Source organism: Arachis ipaensis, chromosome B03, assembly GCF_000816755.2.
Source record: "Arachis ipaensis cultivar K30076 chromosome B03, Araip1.1, whole genome shotgun sequence".
Classification (NCBI taxonomy): domain Eukaryota; kingdom Viridiplantae; phylum Streptophyta; class Magnoliopsida; order Fabales; family Fabaceae; genus Arachis; species Arachis ipaensis.
The window spans coordinates 120,024,650-120,046,780 of NC_029787.2; the positions used below are offsets into that span (position 1 = coordinate 120,024,650).

General features: G+C 36.1%; 1 protein-coding gene across 8 annotated transcripts; it reads left to right on the top strand.

Moving 5' to 3' along the window:
- Positions 11,148-21,555, top strand: LOC107630996 (mediator of RNA polymerase II transcription subunit 16). 8 transcript variants are annotated; one of them, XR_002359780.1, is made up of 16 exons: positions 11,148-11,769; positions 12,160-12,228; positions 12,554-12,642; positions 13,424-13,540; positions 14,019-14,133; positions 14,895-14,980; positions 15,535-16,128; positions 16,674-17,292; positions 17,450-17,529; positions 17,703-17,785; positions 18,076-18,312; positions 18,482-18,653; positions 18,971-19,485; positions 19,680-19,810; positions 20,201-20,575; positions 21,073-21,555. XR_002359780.1 is itself a non-coding variant. In XM_021119461.1 (16 exons), the coding sequence occupies exons 1-16, from the start codon at positions 11,495-11,497 to the stop codon at positions 21,217-21,219; spliced, it is 3,750 nt and encodes a 1,249-aa protein (XP_020975120.1). In that variant the 5' UTR covers positions 11,155-11,494; the 3' UTR covers positions 21,220-21,555. The 8 variants fall into 8 exon arrangements, 7 of the variants coding, with proteins under 7 accessions (XP_020975120.1, XP_020975121.1, XP_016189784.1 ...); XM_021119461.1 differs by having other exon boundaries at positions 11,155-11,769; positions 19,634-19,810; XM_021119462.1 differs by having other exon boundaries at positions 11,156-11,769; positions 14,061-14,133; positions 19,634-19,810.

Genomic DNA, 22,131 nt, shown 5'->3' on the forward strand with positions numbered 1-22,131 from the left:
GAAAACTAATCTAATTTATTTTTTATTTACAGTAATTAAAATAATTTAACTAACTAAAAACATTATTACTAAAAAATGTACTTACTTGGTTATGTTAACGGAGATATAGTAAAATCATAGATTTGAATATAAAGCTCTAGTATGGAGGAAGGGGTTGTTTGAGTTACAGAAGAAAGAAGAAAGAAGAAAGAATTGTTGAGTGTGAGGTGCTCAGGAGAGAGAGGATGAGAATTGAAAGTGAGAGGAAAAGAGAGATTGTGAGTATGAAGAGGGACCAAGGAGTATTATGAGATTCACAGGTTGGGGGGCCATAGACACGTGTCATGCATGCAGTCAATACAAAGGGGGCAGATTGCAGGCACATTACGAACGGGGCGTATTGCAGATCCGTCAGGACGGCGCCCCCAGTCTCCTGTATAACTCCGTTTTCTTCCATTTTAATGAAAAACACCATCTCCTCTCCAATTATAAAATAAAAAATCGGCATCTTTCTACCCATCTTTATAAAAGTTTGGGAATGCATCATTCGACCATATCACATATTATTATATTAATGATATTAATCACAAAAAAAATATTAATGATATTAGGCCATCATTTTTACTTGTTCTAGTACTTTATTCATCAATAATATTTTGTATCTATATAATTTATCTAACTAAATCAACTAAGTTCTTTTTAAATCATGTGCCTGCCACCTTAACATAGAGCTTCTCTTCGTTCTTCTTTCTCAACGTAAAGCTTCTCTTCCTCAACATAAAGCTCTCGTCATCCTTTTACGTTCTGATTTTTCGACTGATTTTTTTCTTCGTTTTCTTCAACATAAAACTTTATTTTCTTTTTCGTTTTCTTATTCGATCTACATTGTATTTATGTTTTTTATTTTTTCTTCGTTTTCATATTTCAATAGCTATCAAAATAATGAATGATTCAACTTCAAATCAGTTGAATGAGAGCGATTTAGATTATTTTTCTGAATCAAATCAAGTGGACGAGGTTTGTATTATTCAATTTTGGATTGAATAGAATGCAATCACTAAATCCAGTTGTTTATAAACACAATTTTCTATTCATCTGGTATTGTACATTGGTTTCATTTTGATCATATTTTTGGTTCATTCTAAAGGCAAGTGTTTCTGAATTTGAATTTATATAATAGACAATTTTTGGTTTATTTGGTATTATACAATGATTTCACTTTGATAATATTTTCGGTTTATTCTTCAATCATTTTGAACAATGGAATGCAATTGAATAAAGTGATAATGAATAGAATGCAGAAGTTTCTGAATTTACAGAATGCAGATGTTTCGGTTCATTGGTTATTACAGAATGCACATGTTATGACAATATTTTCAGTTCATTTTACATTCCAGATGTGTTGTGGATGAACAATTTGTCCCAAAAGTTGGGATGACTTTTAAGACACTGGAAAAAACTGGAAAGTTCTACAAAAATTATTCCAAGCTTGCTGGTTTTTCTACGAAAATAAGGAACACCACTCGAAAGAGAGATGAGATTAAGAATCAAAACTAATTACATGTAGTAGAGAGGGGAAGTGGAAATCCAAGATACCTCCAACTCTAAAGACAAATCCCTCAACTGGAATAAACTGTCCAGCCCGGATTTGTGTGCATATATTGAAGAATGTTGGTCTTTGGATAATTTCTAAAATTGTTTTGAATCATTCACACCCTTACTGTCCAAATCGAACAGAGATGCTTAAACAACACAAGGAGCTAAGTATGTTTGTGCGTCGTACCATTGAAAACAACGAAGAAGTCAGAATCAGACCAAGTAAAACATATCAGTCATTTGTAGCAGCAGCGGACAGTCATCGCAATCTAGGTTTTATTGAAAAAGATGTGAGGAATTACATTACAAGGAAAATACGGAATGTTTCCGAACAAGACGATGCCAAATAATTTGGCAAGTACTTATTAAGAATGAAAGAGAAGAATCAAAATTTCTTTGCTGAGCTTAACTTTGAAGCTGATCACTCCATCAAAAATGCATTTTGGGCCGATGCAAGAAGCAGGGCTGCATACGAGTATTTTGGAAATGTTGTTTCATTTGATACCACTTACAATTCAAACAGGTATTCGGTTCACTGCGATATATTTTTCAGTTCATAGAGCAAACACATTTCGGTTCATAACTGTTGAGTGACCATTTTTGTAGGTACAATATGATTTTTTGCTCTTTTGCGGGTGTGAAACACCACAATTAGTCGACACTTTTCGGATATGCTTTGATGAAAAATGAGGACATCCAGTCATTCAAATGTTGGCTTCGTTGCATGGGAGGGAAGGCACCAAAAGGAATTCTTACAGATCAATGTGCATCGATTCAAAGGGCTATAGAGACCTGTAAGACAATAACAATTCACTGGTGGTGCATTTTGGCATATCATGAATAAGATCCAAAGCAAATTAAACGGCTGCAAGCGACATGAAGAAATCGAACAAGAAATGAGTCATGTTATTTGGAACTCATTTACAAATAACACATTTGACATAAATTAGAATGATTTTCTCACGAAGTATGGTGTTGGAGGCAATAAGTGGCTTTCAAGTAATCGAGGTTTCGTTAAAATTAATTGATGTTGTTACTTTTTCGGTGAAAACGAATATAACTTTTGGTTCATTTGTGTTTGATTTTTGGTTCATTTTATAGAGTTATTTGAAGATTGTCATTTATAGATTCTAATTTATCTGGATCACCACTTTTGAGTCAGGATGAGAAGCACACAAAGGAGCGAGAGCATGCATGCTTTTTTAACAAGTTTATGTAATAGCTCCTTGATTCAATTTGTATAGCAATATGATAATTGCCTAGGAAGCAGAGAGCAAAGAGAGAGAGAATTTGATATTGTAGATTTTTACACCGTGATACCGTGTGCAACAAAATTACCAATAGAGGCTCAATTTCAGCATGTGTATACTCACGAGAAGTTTAGGAAAGTTCAAGCACAATTTAGAGAAAAGGTGAATTGCATCACAAGATCAATGCATTCCACTCTAGGTTTTATGACATATGAAGCTGTAGAGCAGGTTTCTAACTCAACATTTAACAAGTTTGTTATTACATACGACGTAGTATCACGCGAAGTAAAGTGTCAGTGTTTGTTGTTTGAGTCAAGGGGTATACTATGCCGTCATTCTCTGAGTGCCTTAAGCTTTGAGCAATTTGATCAAGTGGCACCAAAATATGTATTGGAACAATGAAGTAAGAATGTAAAGAGGAGGACACACATATCAAGAACAGTCAAGACGAGCCTCTATTGGAGGCAAGAAGCAAGAAATTCGACAATTTGGTGTTTTGGTGCACAATATTTGCGAATTTGTATCAGAATCTGAGGAGCTGACTGGAATTTTGCACCAGACTTTTGATAATGTCATAGTTGAGATGCAAGAATATCAAGCAAAAAGTAAAGGTAAATGTTCGTTATCTGACGAAAACGCTACGTTGAGTGATGTTAACGACCTTCAAAATCCCTCGCGTGTTAGAACAAGAGGCCGTCCCAAGAACAGATTGAGATCAAATATGGAAAAAAAATTGCAAATACAACAAAGAAAAAGAAAAAGCCAGCTCTAAGCGAGGTAACATTGATTTACTTTTGATTAGGTAAAAATTCGTTTGTGCATTTTGTTAATATATGATTTATTATTATTATTATTATTATTATTATTATTATTATTATTATTATTATTATTATTATCATTATCATTATCATTATCATTATCATTATCATTATCATTATCATTGTCATTATCATTATCATTATTAGGGGTAAGTAAGATTTTGGTCCCTAAAGTTTTGTGCCAGAATTGATTTCGTCCCTCTTCTAATTTTGGATTTAAAATCGTCCTTAACGTTTTTTTTCATATTAAAATTGTCCTTTTAATTTTTTTTGGACAAAAATACCCTCACCACTACCAACATAATTACCTCCTCCTCCACCACCACCACCACCAACACCACCGCCAGCACCAGCACCAACACCACCACCAACACCACCAGCACCAGCACCAACACCAATACCAACACGAACACCAACACCACCCTCCACCCATTGCCACTCTATCACCATCTCCATCACACCAATCAAAACTCAGAAAATCAACATCATCATCGTTATCCTCATCAAAACCCAAAGCTCAGATCCAGAATAAAGTTCATATTAATAATAATAATGTTGAGGAATGATGTTGCTGCTTTAGGCTTCTAGCCTCTGTTTTTGGCCATCGTTTTTTTTTCTTTCTTTGCTTTTTTATTTAAATTATCAAGTCATAAAAAAATAAATAACAATTCAAGAAAACGAAAACAGCAAGATCAATAGTAACTATACAGATCAAAATACATAGGAGAAAAGTAAACTATTATATAATAAAATTAAGGGATAAGTATGATTTTGGTCCCTAAAGTTTAGCGCCATAATCGATTTCGTCCCCCTTCTAGTTTTGGACTTAAAATCGTCCTTAACGTTTTTTTTCGTATTAAAATCGTCTTTTTAATTTTTTTGGACAAAAATACTCTCACCACTACCAACATAATTACCTCTTCCACAACCACCACCACCAACACCAACACCACCCCCCACCCACTGCCACTCCATCACCATCTGCATCACACCAACCAAAACTCAGAAAATTAACATCATCATCGTTATCCTCCACCAACTGCCACTCCACCACCATTATCAACATCATCATCACCATCAACCAAGGTTCTGAAAACTGGTTCGGACCGGCCGGTCGAACTGGTTGAACCGTGAACCGGACAGAAAGAGGACTTGGACAATCAGCAAAACCGGAGAATTTAAAAACTGTAATTAGACCGGTAAACCGGCCAGGAACCAGTCGGTCGAACCGAACCGTGACCTGGCCGATTTTTTGAGGGGAGAACGAAACGCCACCGTTTTAGCTGCGGATATGCACTTAGCCCTAACTCCATCTTCCCTTGCCAGATGCCCAGATCTAGATTCCACTCATTCCAGAACGCTCTGCCTCTCTCACACTCAATCCAGGGCAGGGCTCCTCTCAATCGATCTCCTAGCCGTCCCTCACCTCTGTCCAGCCACCGCCTCGTGCCGTCGCCATCGTTCCTTTGAGCAGCCACCGTCTGCTCGCTCACTTTCCCTCCATTGCGCAGCAGCCATCGATATCAACCTTCCCTTACATCGCACAGCCATCGCAACCTTCCTCCATCGTGCAGCCACACCGCCACCGAAGGTGCTCCTCCGCAACAACTGTCCCGTTCGAAGGTTTTCCACCACTGCTCCTTGTCTTGGTCACTCGGTATCTCTGTCTCCCTCTTGCATGCTCTGTTGAAGGCTTCTTCTAGGTCAATTTTTTTTTATTAACTATGAATCTATGATTGAACCATTGTTTGATTCTGTGAAGCTCTGTGAACTGTGAAGTCAGTGAAGTGTGAACCTCTGTGAATAATTTTTTATTAACTATGATTAAATAATTGTTTGTTTCTTCTAGCTTCTAGTTCTAGGTAATTTTTTTTATTAACTATGTGATTTACTTTTAGTGTGTGGTCTGGTGCTGTAGTTTCTGTCGTGCCTTACTATCTTGTTACCACTGATTTCATCTGCCTTCATTCTTGTTCTACTTCAAAATCATGCTAAATTTGTGGGTGTCCATCCTTTTTTAATATGTTTATAAATAATAAGATTAGGCATTGATTTTTCTGATTATGGTTTTGGTGTGTATTTGATGATGTTCAAATTTCAAGATTTTGTTACTGGCTCCTGAAAATTGGATTTGTTTTCTAATATTCTTAACATCAGAAAGATTTGAAAGAGTTTGTTACTCTTTATTAAGAATGTGCTGAAGCTTTGTTAAAATTTGGCTGAAAATTTTGTTATAAGTTAGATAGTTAGATAGATAGATGGGATATGCCAAACTGAAACTTGAAGGTAGAGAATGTTTCTTATGTCCATTTGCTTATAGGGAGTGAAAATGGCATGTTACCTCAAAGAGGAATGTTGGCAGCCCTAAGAATGGCAAGCCTTAGGAGCTTGATGAGGCTTGTCACCCTTCATTGGCCTTTTTCATGGATGAGATCAAGATTGGATGAAATTAATAACAACAACATTAACAAGAGTTCTCTGCCTTCTGATTCAATGATAATTTGGTATCTTGCCCTTGAGACTGGAAATTTTTGGTTACATTATTGGCTGTTGCTGATTTATCATGCTATGATGTTGAGCTTAGCTTTGAGTAGATGATTGAATATTTGTTATTGATTTGGTTAATTCAATGATTTTTTTTTTGGTATTTTGTGACTATCTTAACGAGTTCAATAGTGATATATTGAATAATATTGTTAATAATTATGAAATCAAATGTTAAATTAGATTTTGGTTGAAGTAGTACTTTATATTTAGAAGACATTAAAATTTATGTTAGACTATAATTATATTTTAATGTGTTTATTTATATTTTATTTATTATTTTATTATAAAACGGTTTTTTCGGTTCAAAATTTTATTTTTTTTATTAAAATAGGGGTAGTTTAGGAATTAAATTAAAAATTTTATTTAAAAGGACGATTTTAATACAAAAAAATGTTAAGGACAATTTTAAATCCAAAATTAGAAGAGGGACGAAATCGATTCTGGCACAAAACTTTAGGGACCAAAATCGTACTTACCCCTTATTATTATTATTGTTATTGTTATTGTTATTGTTATTGTTATTGTTATTGTTGTTATTGTTATTGTTATTGTTATTGTTATTGTTATTGTTATTGTTATTGTTATTATTATTATTATTATTATTGTTATTATTATTATTGTTGTTGTTGTTATTATTATTATTATTATTTTGCAGTTGAGCTTTTTAGATGGTAGATCAATGATTCAGTCAAGCTCTAACCTTTATGATGCACAGGATATGAATTATCTCGGAGAGGATTATAGAAGTTTCAGTTTTTATTAATATAAATTTCGATTCGTGTATGACTAAATTTCAGTTCATTTGAGTTATAGGAGAGTTCATTTTTTATTTATGTTATGTTTTATTGAAAAGTCACTTTTTTATTTTTCAAATTAACTTATGCAATTGTGTTATGTCAAATAGTTTAGGTGTTTCTGAAATTGAATAGTGATATATACATTTTTTTCGGTTCATTTCGTGCATTAATTTTTGTCCATTTGTGTGTTTTGGGCGCTCTTGATGTTTGATAAATATATTGAATCCATTAACCTAGATTCATTCAATACAGCCCAGATAGTTCCAACAAATAAGTCAAAAGGAATTAAAGAAAAGATTTTTAAATATATACATTAACATTTACAACGAGTCAAAGAAGAAGTGTTTGTTTTTTTACAAATTAGTGTTAATTACAATTCCTTACAATGAGTCAAAGATTCAACTTATAATCTATTTACTTTCTATATCCCTATATGAGAATTTACAAAAAAGGCTTGAGAGGGCAGCAGATAGTTTTAGGAGTCTTATTACTTCAGATGCCTCAATGGCTTTGTTTCTCAATTTATTTATCTTCTCCAAGAGAATGATTGGACCATATTCCCGCCTGAAAGTATCCATTTCTTTCTTCAATTCAAGTGAACCTAACTCAATTCACAAATGAACCGAATTCGATTCAAATTTCAACAAAAAGTGATAAACATTCAATCAGTAAAAAAAGTACATTTTAATTCATTTCTGCATGCAAATGAACTCAATTAAACTAAGAGATGAATCAAATTTCTTAAGGAATAACAGATTTGGTGAATACTTAAAAGTAGTATCAAGTGAACCTAACTCAATTCACAAATAAACGTAATTCGATTCAGATTTGAACAAAAAGTGATAAACATTCAATTAGTAAGAAAAGCACATTCTAATTCATTTCTGCATGCAAATGAACTCAATTAAACTAAGATATGAACCAAAATTCTTAAGGAATAACAGATTTGGTGAATACTTAAAAGTAATATCAAGTGAACCTAACTCAATTCACAAATAAACCGAATTTCTTAAGGAATAACATATTTGTGAATACTTCACAGTAGTATCCAGGGGTGTTCATGGTTTGATTAATCCAAAAATCAAACCAGTTTTTTTGTTAACCAAAAATACAGTATTAATTAATTAACTAAATTGGTTTTACATGATGAAACCGGTTATTAACCGGTTAGTGAAATTCAAAACCGGTTTTTAACTGGTTAATAAAGCAAAAACCGGTTTTTATCCTAAAAAAATAGTTTTTATACCATAAAATTGGATTTTACATGTAAAAATAGATTTTTATACAAAAATTAATATTTTTACATACAACCCCAAATTTTTAAACCTTTTTTTAATTGAATTTTTTAATCTAATTTTTTTTTCTTTCTAAATGATACGAGTAACATTTGTAAATAATGAAATCTCTTCCATTGCTTTTGTTCCTTTTTCTTTCTTATCTCTTTTCAGTATTTTCTATAAATAATTTTTCTAATATAAATAATTTTCTTTTTAAATGATACGAGTAAATTTTTCTAATCTCCTTATTTCCATCTCTCTCCTTTTCTCTCCCCCTCCTCTTCTCTCTTCCTTCTCTCTCTCTTTCTCTCCTTCCCCTCTTTCTCCCCATCCCCTTTCTTTCTCTTCCTCTCTCTCTCTTTCCCCTCTCCCCCCTCCTCTCTCTCCCTTCTCTCTCTCCTTCCCCTATTTCTCTCTCTCTCTCTCTCTCCTTCCCCTATTTCTCTCTCTCTCTCTCTTTCTCCCTCCTTTTCCTCTCTCATTCTCTCTCCCCTCCTCTCTTTTCTCTCTCTCTCTCTCTCTCTCTCTCTCTCTCTCCTTCTCTCTCCCCATCCACTCTCTCTCTCCCCTCTCTCTTTCTCCCTCTTTGTCCTCTTTCTCTCTCTCTTCTTCTCTCTGTCCTATCCTTCTTCTCTCTTCATATCTCTTTTCTTTTTTCTTTCTCCTCCTCTATCTTCTCCTCCTCTGTCTCTTCTCTCTCGCTTTAGAGAGAAGAGGAGAAAAGAGATAGAAGAGGGATAGAGATTGAGAGAAAGTTGAGAGAGAGAGAGAGTAAGAAAAGAAAGAGGAGAAGGAGAGAAAAGGAAGAGAGGAAGAAGAGGAGAGAGAGAAAATGGGAGAGAGAGAGAGAGAAAGAAGAAAAGGAAAGAGAGAGGAGTGAGAGAGAGAGAAAGAGAGAAAAGGAAAAGGAGAGAGAGAGAGGAATGAGAGGGGAGAGAGAGAAAGAGAGAGAAAAGGGAAAAGAGAGGAGAAAGGAGAGAGATATGGGAGAGAGAGAAGGAGATGAGAGGAGAGAGAGATAGGAGGGGGAGAGAGAGAGGAGGAGAGATAGAAAAATGGGAGATATGATTAGAGAGGAAGAGAGAGAAGGGAGGGGGAGAAGGAGAGAGAGAGATAGAGAGAGAATGAGAGAAAGAGAGAGAGGGAGAGAAGGAGAGAGAGAAAGAGAGAAGGGGAGAGAGAGGGAGAGAAGGATAGAGAGACAAGGGAGAGAGAAAGAAAGATGAGGTAGAGAGAGGGGAGGGGAGAGAGAGGAGGGAGATGGGAGAGAGAGAAAGAGAGGAAGAAAGGAAAAGAGAGAGATATGGGAGAGAGAGAGAGAGAGAGAGAGAGAGAGAGAAAGAAGGGGGAGAAAGAGAGAGAAGCGGAGAGAGAGGAAAAGGAGAGAGAGAATGGGAGAGGAAATAAAGAAGAAAATGAGTGAGAGAGAGAGAAGGGAGAGAGAGAGAGAAAGAGAGAGAAGCGGAGAGAGAGGAAAAGGAGAGAGAGAATGGGAGAGGAAATAAAGAGGAAAATGAGTGAGAGAGAGAGAAGGGAGAGAGAGAGAGGGGGAAGGAAGGGGGAGAGAGAGGGAGAAGGGAGAGAAATAGGGGGAAAAGAAGAGAGAGAGAGAGATGGGAGAGAGAGAGAGGAAGGGAGAGAAAGAGGAGAGAGAGAGAGAGAAAAAGAGAAAGAAGGGAGGGAGAGAGAAAGAGAGAGGAATGGGGAGAGGAAGGGAGAGAGAGAGAAAGTATGTAATTTGGTTTTGAAATTAGGTTTTGGTTTTGGTTAACCGATTAAAAACCGGTTTTTTTAATTTGGTTTTGGTTAACCAATTCTAAAAAATATGGATATGATTTTTAAAATTGTTTTATTAAACTGGTTAACCAAAATGTGGTTATGATTTTTTAACCGGTTAACCACATTTTGGTTTTTTTATGAACACCCCTAGTAGTATCAAGTGAACCTAATTCAATTCACAAAAGAATCGAATTTAGTTCAGATTTGAACAAAACATCATAAATATTTAATAAACAAGAAAGCACATTTCAATTCATTTATGCATGCAAATGAACTCAATTAAACTAAGAGATAAACCGAATCATTTATCAGAGCCAATAAACTAACAAAACAGTTTCATTCGATGCCCTAATTACGGAGAAAACAAGAAAAAATGAAATTAGAGAAACTCGATATACTAAATGAACGAACTCAATCCACTAAACCTTAAATCGAACTAGAAGAAACGCGAGATTTGCGAGAAATTAACTGAACATAGCAACAATAATTTTCTCAGTACCTTGCAGAATTTTTGTTCTTGTTTTTGTGTGTTTTTTGTTGATGAATTTAAACGCTCCATCCGATTTTGTAATAGTTTCCGCAGAGAATACGAACGAGTTTCGAGAGATTTTGAGAGAAATTTAAAATTTGTTAGTTTCTGTTTTGAGTTGGAAGAAGGAACATTTTTCCATATTCAAGTGCGAAGTGAATTAGTAACGTTTGGGTGATTTTCGGCGCGTGTAACACACATTTCAATAATGAAAATGAGTTTTTTTAATACTGAACCGGCTTAGTTGGACTTACATACAAAAATACTTAGATGTTTAGTCAAACTGTTTATTCATACAATTTGGGTGTGACCAAATAAGCTCTTCAACTTAAATCTTAACTAATACTTCAATATAGTTTTAAATTTTTTATTCGTGTTTTGATCTTTTTATTCACAAAATAAAGAATAAAAAATGATAATATAGTTTTTTTTTTTCTTGTTTGAAAAGAAATCTTTGACAAACACTGTGCACTTTGCCTTTGTCTCTTTGGAGATTTCTTGCATTGGCAGCAGCAACTTTACAATCACACATCCCCCACTCATTCTGTACCATAAGTCAATAACACAAACCTCAGCCAATAAACGATCAATAAAACAATTGACGCCATCTCTCCAATAAAACAATCAATTCCTGATCCATCAAATTCAAACCTACCCTACACATTGCAGTATTGCACAACACAAAAACCCTAACTTCAGAATCTCCCTTTTTTAATTAACCAATTATAATAAAAAAAACCCCAAATCTCTTGCACTCAACACTTTCAAGCACAAACACACTAACCCCACTACACACACTCTATTTCTTTCTCTCTCTAACTAGATTTTCAACAGTGTACCTGTCGCCTTCAATTGCAACTTTCTACCACTAACCCCTTTCCCTTTCCCCATTGGGCATTATAAAAATTAGGGCTTTTTGGATATGAATCAAGTTGCTGGGACTAACGACCCAGAGGGCGAGCCCGTGGCTCAGTCTCAAGAACCGGTTTCAAAGGGTTCCGAAAAGTCTGAATCGATCACTGTCAGTGGTGAAGATCAAGAGGTGGCGCCACCTGAGGACAAGGCTCCCATGGCCGTGGACCATCCAATAGACGAAGAACCGGTTGGTCCCGCCACCGTTTTCTGCATCACGCTGAAGCAAACCAAGTCGAATTTACTCCACAAGATGAGTGTCCCTGAACTATGTCGCAATTTCAGGTCTGTTGCGCTTTTCTTGGGCAACACAATTTATTGGGAATCTTGAAGGTTTTTTGTTTAGTTTTCTTTCTTTCTCTATTGGGGTTCCTGAATTTGCAACTTCATTGATTCTAGATGGTACAATTGTCACCTTCTCCAGTTCCACTTGATGACAATGTTTGGTAAAGTAGTGTTTTCGATATATAAGATTCTTGGACTAGTTAGGGTCAGCTTGGAATTCATCATGTGGCACAGCTTTTCTTAATTTATGCTCGTTACAAGCTAATGACATCATCCAGGGGGCGTTTAGTTAGCGAACTAATTTACTAAATTTAGATGGTTGATAGTGGTCTCAAAGTCAATATTGATTTCGGTACAATCAATTTGTTTATGATCTATTTTTTCTTGCAGTGCTGTTTCTTGGTGTGGAAAACTCAATGCAATAGCTTGTGCAGCTGAAACGTGTGCAAGAATCCCAAGGTTTGTGTCTGTGTGTGTGTGTTTCATTATTGTCCATTTTAATTGGAGGAATTCATAGACCACGTGCTAGATTTTTCATTTAAGAGCAAGAATGACTCTGTACACAAATACTAATTGGAGGAAAACTTAAGAACCTGTAAAATTTGTTCAAACCTTACATTTTTAAAATATATAATTCTTTAAAACATGCTATCTTACCCTTCTCAATCATATGTTGATTCCAGTTTTTATTACACTGGTGTACTGACGCGCAAGTGTTTGCTTTTGTTGACAATTTGTAATTTTTAGTGCTTATTTGTATTTTTCTTACTTATCATTTTTTTAGTTCAACTGCAAATCCACCGTTTTGGATTCCAATACACATTGTAATCCCAGAGAGGCCGACTGAGTGTGCAGTGTTCAATGTCATAGCAGGTATCTTGATGTCATTGCTCAGTTTCTATTATCTTGAAAGTTATATTTTTTTAGCTGCATGTATTGCCAACTAGCTATGTAGATTGCGATTAGATTTGTTAGGGCCTGTATCAGATGACAACTTTTTGTTATGTTCTTTTATCATTATTATAGCTGATTAACGTGGAACAAAAAAAGTCAGCTCGGTGCTAGGGGCATTCGTTATACTGAGTTCTGAATGGGAGGGGGAGGGTGGCCAGGGGTAGATGGGAAGGAGTTCAGATGTACACATGTTCATAGTATGAACATAGAGGCTGTCTCATGATGAGGACTTCTGCAGACATAGTCACAAGGCAGCAACCTCAACGTTGTGTCAAGGGTTACACTGAATATTTATGACATTGCAGCATGTATATTGATAACATTATAAGAAATTAAGAATTTGAGTCTAGGAACTCTTTTGGCAAAACCATTTGAGATAACTTAGAATTAAATAGCTTACCTACGGACAAGGTTTTGATGCAATGATGTCATTGCCTCCTGTTACCGGAAATACTTAATGGCATGTTTGGTTTAAAAAATATTCTGTTTTCTTGATTTCAATACAGAAGTGGTACATTGTTTTTGTTCAGTTCTGGTTCTGGATTTCAAGCTTCTGTTACAAAAATGGTGCAAATATGAAATGTAATGAAAACTATAATATTTCTATAATTGCTGTTAAAACAAGAACTACTTGAAATTTTTTCTCAAATCAAACTTAGTTGTTCTTTTGGACATGTCATTGGTTATGTTTCATCTGCAGATTCTCCTCGTGATTCTGTCCAGTTTATAGAATGGTCCCCGACCTCTTGTCCGCGTGCATTACTGATTGCAAATTTCCATGGGAGGGTGACTATTTGGACTCAACCTTCTCAAGTAAGTAAGAACTATCCTTATCATTCCTACAGATACTCTATTGTCTTCTTTCTTTTCTTTTCCCCTTTTGTTTTGTTTTGTTTTTTTTTTTTTTTGGGGGGGGGGGAGAAAAAGCAAGAAAAAAGAAAAGCTCTGAAGGAAGCTCCTATCAAATATTAAGTGCATCTTTTCTGTTTATCATAAATACGAGTAATTTGTCATTGGTTTTCCAGTTGTAAGAGATAACTACAGAGTTTTCTATTTGCATGCAATATGAATGTTACCAAATTTACTTAGACTTCATAATTTCTAGTCAAATTCCGTTATGAAAGGGAGACCTAGCTATGCATTATGTGGCTTAGGCACTTAGCTTCACAAAATAGCTAATGTAATTGATTTAGCACTTGTAGCTATTAGTTGGTTGATTGTTTGTGCACCTTAAACTTTTCCTGACTTGTCTTTTATACATATTTGCTTGTGTTATAAATTTGTTTCTCTGATAGTATGTCCATTTAGGGGCCACCTAATCTTGTACGTGATACTAGCTGTTGGCTGCGTGAGCATGAATGGCGGCAAGATATTGCAGTTGTTACAAAGTGGCTATCTGGGGTGTCTCCGGTATGTGCGTTTAACTAGTCTTCTGAAAATGTTGTATTCAAACTCTCTGTAAATTTCTTTTGATAAATGATAATGTATTCTAATTTGCCATGTGTATGAATATGACTTTACCCTTGAACCTAGGTTATTTTCACTCTGTCCTCAGTGTCCATTATTCTGTAGGATAGGTCATAGTTTCAAATTCTATAACGAATTCGTTATTTTATTTTGCAAAATGATCTTAAGTATCAGTTGAGAGATTGTTAGAATAAATTATTCACCAATTAGAATTTTTGTGCCTTTCTTTGTTGTTTACCCTTTAAATTGACAAAGGTAATGTAGTTTGGTTTCTCTTATTACTATACCTTCTCTTCTGGTATGTTCTTCATGTGTGATTAATAATTCATTTCTTCCATGCTGTATTACTGTTGATCCCATGCATAGTATGTAAGGATGCTCTTGACGAGTTTCCGTATCAATTTCCCGTAAGATTGTCTCATATTTTGAGTTGTTTCTTTAGTTATATTGTTCATTCTGTCTGTCTTTACTTCTGCAGAGTTTCTATTTCTTGATTAAATGACTATCGCATATATCTGATGATATTTTTTATAAAAATAGAAAAACAAAAAATTGTGTGCAGATCTTTTTACCGATCTTGAGTGATTTCTTTTTGTACCATATTTAAAAATTGAGTAGTTGCTAATCTAGAGTGGTTTGAATTGAGCACAACTATCATCAGTTACTTCTTTTCTAATCTGTGCAATTTGCAAAAATCAGTATAGGTGGCTTTCATCCAAGTCTAGTGCTCCTGCCACTTCAAAGTCAACATTTGAGGAGAAGTTTCTTTCACAGCAATCTCAAACTTCAGGTCACCTATCTTGTTTTCATTCTTTTTTCTTTTTGAGTACATTGGGGATGGGGCAGTTAACTTCAAGGAGTACAGAATGTCCCCACAACAATTCCTCCAAGCTTTAGAACTTTTGCCACAAGTCACTCTTCAGTTTGATGGTTTAACCTATTTTATTTTAAAGTGTGAATTCTAGCTTCTCAAGTTTATATCTTTTAAATTATCTTAAAGTTACATTTTAGGTGCCATGCCTAACAGTGGAGGAGAGTTGTGGCATGGTGGAGGATTGAAGCTCCAATATTGTTATTCCACCAATGTTTAACCACCTGAGTCAATTTAGTTACATTTACTTGTTATAGTCTATTCAGGGATTGGGTGATGATCTGGTACTATCACAAATTTTGTATGGTGATAATGATAGTTATGATGGCTAATGCCATGATGATGATGAGTGAAATTTCTTTTCTCCATTTAGTCGCATATTTGTTGGCAACTCGTTATTTGTGTAGTCAGCTTTATGTTATAAGGCAGTATTATTCTCCTATATCTAATGCATGCAGTTGTTCTCATTTCAGCTAGATGGCCCAATTTTCTCTGTGTCTGTTCTGTGTTCTCATCAGGCTCAGTTCAGCTTCATTGGGCCCAGTGGCCTCCTAGTCAGAATGGTGCAACACCTAAGTGGTTTTGCACTAGTAAAGGACTCTTGGGTTGTGGGCCCAGTGGCATTATGGCTGGTGATGCTATCATAACAGACAGTGGTGCCATGCATGTAGCAGGTGTACCAATTGTTAATCCATCCACCATTGTTGTTTGGGAAGTCACTCCTGGGCCTGGAAATGGTTTCCAAGTAACTCCAAAAACAAGTACTACTTGTGGTGTTCCACCTCTTAGCCCACCCAATTGGGCTGGTTTTGCTCCTTTAGCTGGATATTTATTTAGTTGGCAAGATTATCTATTATCTGAAGCAAAGCAAGGGAGAAAACAGACAGAACAAAACCTTGGTGATGCTGTACCCCTATACTGTTCACCAGTTTCAAATTTTTCAGCATATGTGAGTCCCGAAGCTGCAGCTCAGTCTGCAGCCACCACTACATGGGGTTCTGGTGTAACAGCAGTGGCTTTTGATCCTACATGTGGTGGTTCTGTCATAGCCGTTGTGATTGTTGAGGGTATGAAGCTGATTCTGTTTTATTTTTCACCTGAAAGCAAGTTTCAGATTGTTCTATGCTATGGTGTGCTTACATCTGAAAATGACACACCACAAGTCTTTATTAGTAACGTGCTAAAAGATTACAGCTGATTTGTGCTAATTTGCTTGGAATCTGGTGTTTATTAGTTAAACATATAAAGTAACCCTTGTGTTGTGTTCAATCCCATCTTTTGTCTGCTGAAAAATCAATTAAGCTGTTATGAAACAAAATAATTTGAAGATAACAAGAAGATAAATTTGAATGTCAAATTACTTTCTAGTGGAACAGATAGAAGGTGTACCAAGTCCCCTTCCCCTTTGACACAGTGGTACCAGTCTCGCACTATTCATTCCTAGGTAAAGCTAATATTATTGTGTGTGGATAATCCAGAAGTATCTATATATACCTCTATTCTGTGATAGCTATGCTGTGATGCATATTTATCTGAATTTTATGATAGGTTTCATTCCTTTGCACTGGTAGTTGAACCAACACATTGACGAATAATTGATTTACTCGCACAGGACAGTACATGTCGCCATATGATCCAGATGAGGGCCCATCAATTACAGGGTGGAGAGTGCAACGCTGGGAGTCATCTTTACAACATGTTGTTCTGCATCCTATATTTGGGAACCCTACGTCTAGTATGGGTGGACAACCCCCTATGCAAACTGTCTGGCAGTCCAAAGTGGACCTTAGCATAGCACCAACAAATGATTTCAAGAATCATCAGGCATCTTCAATTGGAGTGGCTTCTGATGTGCAAAAGACATTTGACTCTGGTTCTGATAAATCAAAAATGGTCAATTTTGATCCATTCGATCTACCAAGTGATGTTAGGACACTTGCCCGAGTTGTTTACTCTGCTCATGGTGGTGAAATTGCCATTGCTTTTCTTCGGGGTGGCGTCCATGTCTTTTCTGGTCCAAATTTTGCACCTGTGGACAACTATCAGATTAATGTTGGATCTGCAATTGCTGCTCCTGCATTTTCTTCAACTAGCTGTTGTTCAGCTTCTGTTTGGCATGACACTGGCAAGGACCGTACAGTATTGAGAATAGTTCGGGTTCTTCCTCCTGCTATTCCTGTTAGTCAAGCCAAGGCCAATTCATCAACTTGGGAGCGTGCAATTGCTGAAAGGTGATTTCGAAAATCCCTTTTAGTAAGCGTCTTCACTATTTACTAATTGTAAATTTATAAATTCTACCCTTTCTTTTCTGCTGTCATATAAAGGAAGTTCTGATTTTTCTTTCATCAATGATTTGCACGTCTATGCTAACTTATGTTTCACCTACAGGTTTTGGTGGAGCCTTATGGTTGGCGTTGATTGGTGGGATGCTGTGGGCTGTACACAGAGTGCCGCTGAGGATGGTATTGGTAAGTAGGTGCTTAGTTATTTTTGTCTGCTTCAAGTTGTGCTAGTTAAAGAGAGAAAAGAGTATTTATTTTCACTTCCATAGTAAATCTCTGCCGTCTGCATAATATGCTGTTTTGTTAGTGTTGTGTATACTGACAAGTTCTTTTTTTGTGTGGGGGATTCTTCGTTTCAGTTTCACTTAACAGCGTTATTGCAGTTTTGGATGCGGATTTCCATTCTCTTCCTTCTGCTCAGCACAGGCAGCAGTATGGTCCAGTATGTTACTATTGCACTTTCACCATTTCAGCATCCTGTTATTGGCATGCATAGTTTATATAATTTGTTCGTGAATTTCATCATTATTGTGAGCAGCAGATGGTTATATAAAAAACTAGTCATATAAAACAATACACTCTGGTTTTGAATCATTTAAAATTTTGCTTGTCCCTCTGTTGGTTTCAATCTGAACAAAAAATCTGCTACAGTGCACTTTTCAACGAACTTGCACCCATTTCTGTTTAACTACCTTCAATGCTAAATGAACTTGGTTCTATTTATAATTGCAGAGTCTAGACAGGATAAAGTGTAGGCTACTGGAAGGATCAAATGCCCAAGAGGTCAGGGCAATGGTTCTGGATATGCAAGCTAGATTATTGTTGGATATGCTTGGAAAAGGAATTGAGTCTGCTTTGGTAAATTCTTCATCTTTAGTGCCTGAGGCATGGCATGCATCTGGTGAAACGCTATCAAACATTGATCCTGAATCAATGGCTATAGAACCTGCGTTAATTCCTACTATTCAGGTCTGCTTTCTTTACTATTTGGAAACTTTGCTTGCTTTATTTTGTTTAACTAGAATATCTAAAATGCAATTTTCTGGTTCACTGCTTGATTCTTTCCACTCTCATCAGTCATCATTGCTTTGTTCACTCTTGCAATTAATAAATTTTCTGCTCGTTTCAATTTCTGCAGGCTTATGTCGATGCAGTTCTTGATCTGGCTTCCCATTTTATTACACGATTGCGTCGTTATGCAAGTTTCTGTCGTACACTAGCATCTCATGCTGCAACTGCAAGCACTGGAAGCAACCGCAACGTGGTTACCAGTCCTACCCAAAGTTCTGCAACTCCTGCAACAAGTCAAGGTCAGTGTGATATTTTGTAGTTGAGAAGGTCTTCCATAAGTCCTTATAGTTTAAAAATTGTTGGTTTCCTATAGTATTGAAAACATGTTCATTGTGGTCCACTAATCCATTCTATTTTCAGGTCCCTGAATTAAAATATTTTTGAAACTCTAGTTTGGTCTGGTATCATTTTGAATCTACTGTAGAAATGCAAATTTGGTGCTTTTCTTCTAATGCAAATAACCATCTCATCTTGAATTGCTGTTTTATCGTTACCACCAGCACTGCTTTACTGTGTATTTTACAATTCAAACTAAAATGGTGACAATACTTTTCAGGAGGTCAAAATGGGACCACCAGTTCCATGGGGAGCACACAGCTGCAAAGTTGGGTTCAAGGGGCCATCGCTAAGATGAGTAATCCAACTGAAGCAGTGTCCAATCCAACTCCTCCTCCCATCAGTGGTCCTTCGCCATTTATGCCTATCAGCATTAACACAGGAACATTCCCTGGAACACCAGCAGTTAGACTTATTGGGGACTGTCATTTCCTTCACAGATTATGCCAACTGTTGCTATTCTGCTTTTTCTTTCGGCGAACACAACTCCCTCGCTATATGGGGGTTGCAAATAGAACCACTGATACCACTGTACAAAAGCCTCAACCAAATGCTTCTGCTACTGGCAAGACAGAGGAGACTACAAAACCAGTTTCAGCTGTAGTTAAGTCAGATGATGGTCCGACAGGTCGGGGTGGTCAGATTGTGCCTGGGATAAAAGCAGGTGAAGAAACAGCTCCTGGGCGTTCAAGAGTAGGAACTGGGAATGCTGGCCAAGGCTATACATTTGAAGAGGTATAAAATGATAGTGTTTCAGTTTATCTTGGTGACTCTATTTTTTGTGATTGTGATGTTAATTGTTTTCAACATTTTGTGTGGGAGTTTCTTTTCCCCAGGAGATTGTAAAATAGACTGTTTCTTAGTTCTTGTACTAATGATACAGGTCAAGGTGCTTTTTATGATACTAATGGATCTATGTCGCCGGACAGCTGGGCTGCAACACCCTTTACCAGTTTCCCAGGTGGGGAGCAGCAACATTCAGGTTCGGCTGCATTATATTGATGGGAACTACACTGTACTGCCAGAGGTTGTGGAAGCATCTCTTGGCCCACATATGCAGGTAACCTTGTGCTCTTCCTATTCTTTGAAATTTAGTATTTCCTGGGAGACAATTAAACTGATGGTAATTAGTATTTCATGATATTGGTTCAAGTTTGTCATGCTGCTTAATTAATGATTTGCATTGATGATATTAAAGTTAATGAGTGGCGCTCGAAAGTGTGGCCATTATCTTCCTTTGTATGAAGATTCCCTTCAACGGAAAATACTTACTCTGACTTAAATGATATGATGCGGTTTATTAGATCATATTTATGTTTTAAATTTTAAGCTTTCAATGTCTGTGTAGTTGCTTTTGTTGGCCCTGTACTTCCTCTGTTTTGGTGTCTCATGATTTATTTTGTCGGATAACATCTTCTGTGAATGACCCTGCCTAAAATGTTATATGCAGAATATGCCTCGTCCCAGAGGTGCCGATGCTGCTGGTCTTCTACTTCGTGAACTAGAACTTCACCCTCCAGCAGAAGAGTGGCACAGGCGGAATATGTTTGGTGTACCTTCATCTGAATCAGAGGACGTGGATTTTGGAAACGAAGCACCGAAACTAGTTACTTGTGACCCACTTGATTTCAGTTCATCGGAACAATGTGATGTATACTACGGAGCCCAGCAGTTATGGCCAAGGAAGCGCAGGATGTCCGAAAGAGATGCTGCTTTCGGGTTGAACACTTCTGTGGGCTTGGGAGCTTATCTTGGCATAATGGGATCTCGACGAGATGTTGTTACTACAACGTGGAAGGCTGGCCTCGAAGGAATCTGGTTCAAGGTTAGAAAAGAAGAATGATTTATTTCTCAATTGAGTTTTACCAATAATTATTAACTCTACAACTCAGGAATTCCAAAATATTTGTTGTATCATCAATTTTTCATGTGAATGCAGAGATCTATTTTGTAAATTCTCTAAATGTGAAATGCTAGTATAGATTCTGAAACAAGGTCATTTCAGCTTGAGCTAGAAATCGTTCAGTTACCCTGCAGAAACTAGAAACCATAGGACATTTTTGCCCTTAATTTTTAAAACTCTGGATATATTGTTTTGGTCTACAAGGATGTTTAACATCTCTTGACATGATAAATACCAGGCCAATTAACTTTCAGAATTATGTCTCTGAAGTTCCTTTGTATATATACCTTCCAATAGATAGGAGAAAAATTGCCAGTACCCAAGTGATGGAGATATTCAGAAATTATGAATGGTTAATCTCCTTATTGTATTGTATTCTGTATATCTATTGCATGATTTTGTTTACATGTGTGGTGCAGTGCATAAGATGTCTGCGTCAGACCTCTGCATTTGCTTCCCCTGGAGCTCCTAGCCCTCCTAGTAACAATGACAAGGAGATTTGGTGGATCAGCCGCTGGGCGTATGGCTGCCCAATGTGCGGTGGAACATGGGTTCGAGTTGTATAGAGATGGCTTTCTTATCCTTGTATTAGAACTTGAGTTCAATCTGGAGAGTATTGTGGATGAAATGTATAGTAGAGGGGTAGATTTTGTTGCCAATTATAATCATGTATTTTGGAGGTCTAACTTTACTTTCTTGGGTTTGAGTGGCTGTTTTGTTGATCACTCTGATGGGTCAGATGTTCGGAAATTAATTCAGGAGAAACCTCTGCTTTTGAGGTTCTGACCCTCTTGATTTGTACTATGAACACATCAGTGGCTTGCGCACTGGAATATTTTTGTCAATTTGCCTAATAGAAACCATGTAAATTATTAGATTAGCTTCGCACTTTCTTGTCTTCATGAGAACAACTACATTGACGAGATTTTTTTTTTCCGGAGATTATTTACTTATTTTCCAACACTACTACTTGTTCTTTTTGGTAACTTAAACATTAGAAGTTGTACTTTAAATTTTACATGAGATAAGTAGAGTTAGTGTGTTGTTAATGGGGATTGTTGGTTTATACGCTTTTCTAGTACAGTTCAAAAATTGATTGATTACGAAGAAAAGAAAAATGAAAGTAAAATTATCAGTTAGAGAAATAATTGTGTAGTGTAGTCTGATCAGTTAAAAAAAAAAAGAAAAATTTACCAAATAACTTCTCTTAAATTAACTGAGATTACACTACATAAACGTTGTTGTAGCACTTAAGATTAGTATGATTTTTCGTAAAAGTATTCCAGAAACAAATGCACTAGGTTTACGTTGGATTCCTGGATGGTAATTACTAATTAGTAATTAGTATCGGTTTTGGTTGAGTGAAAAAGTTTTTTTTTAAAATAAAGTATTTTTTATTTAATTTTAAATCTATTTAGATACATCTTTTTTTAAAAATTTATTTTTATTCAAAAAAACAAAATGTGTTTTTTTCAAAA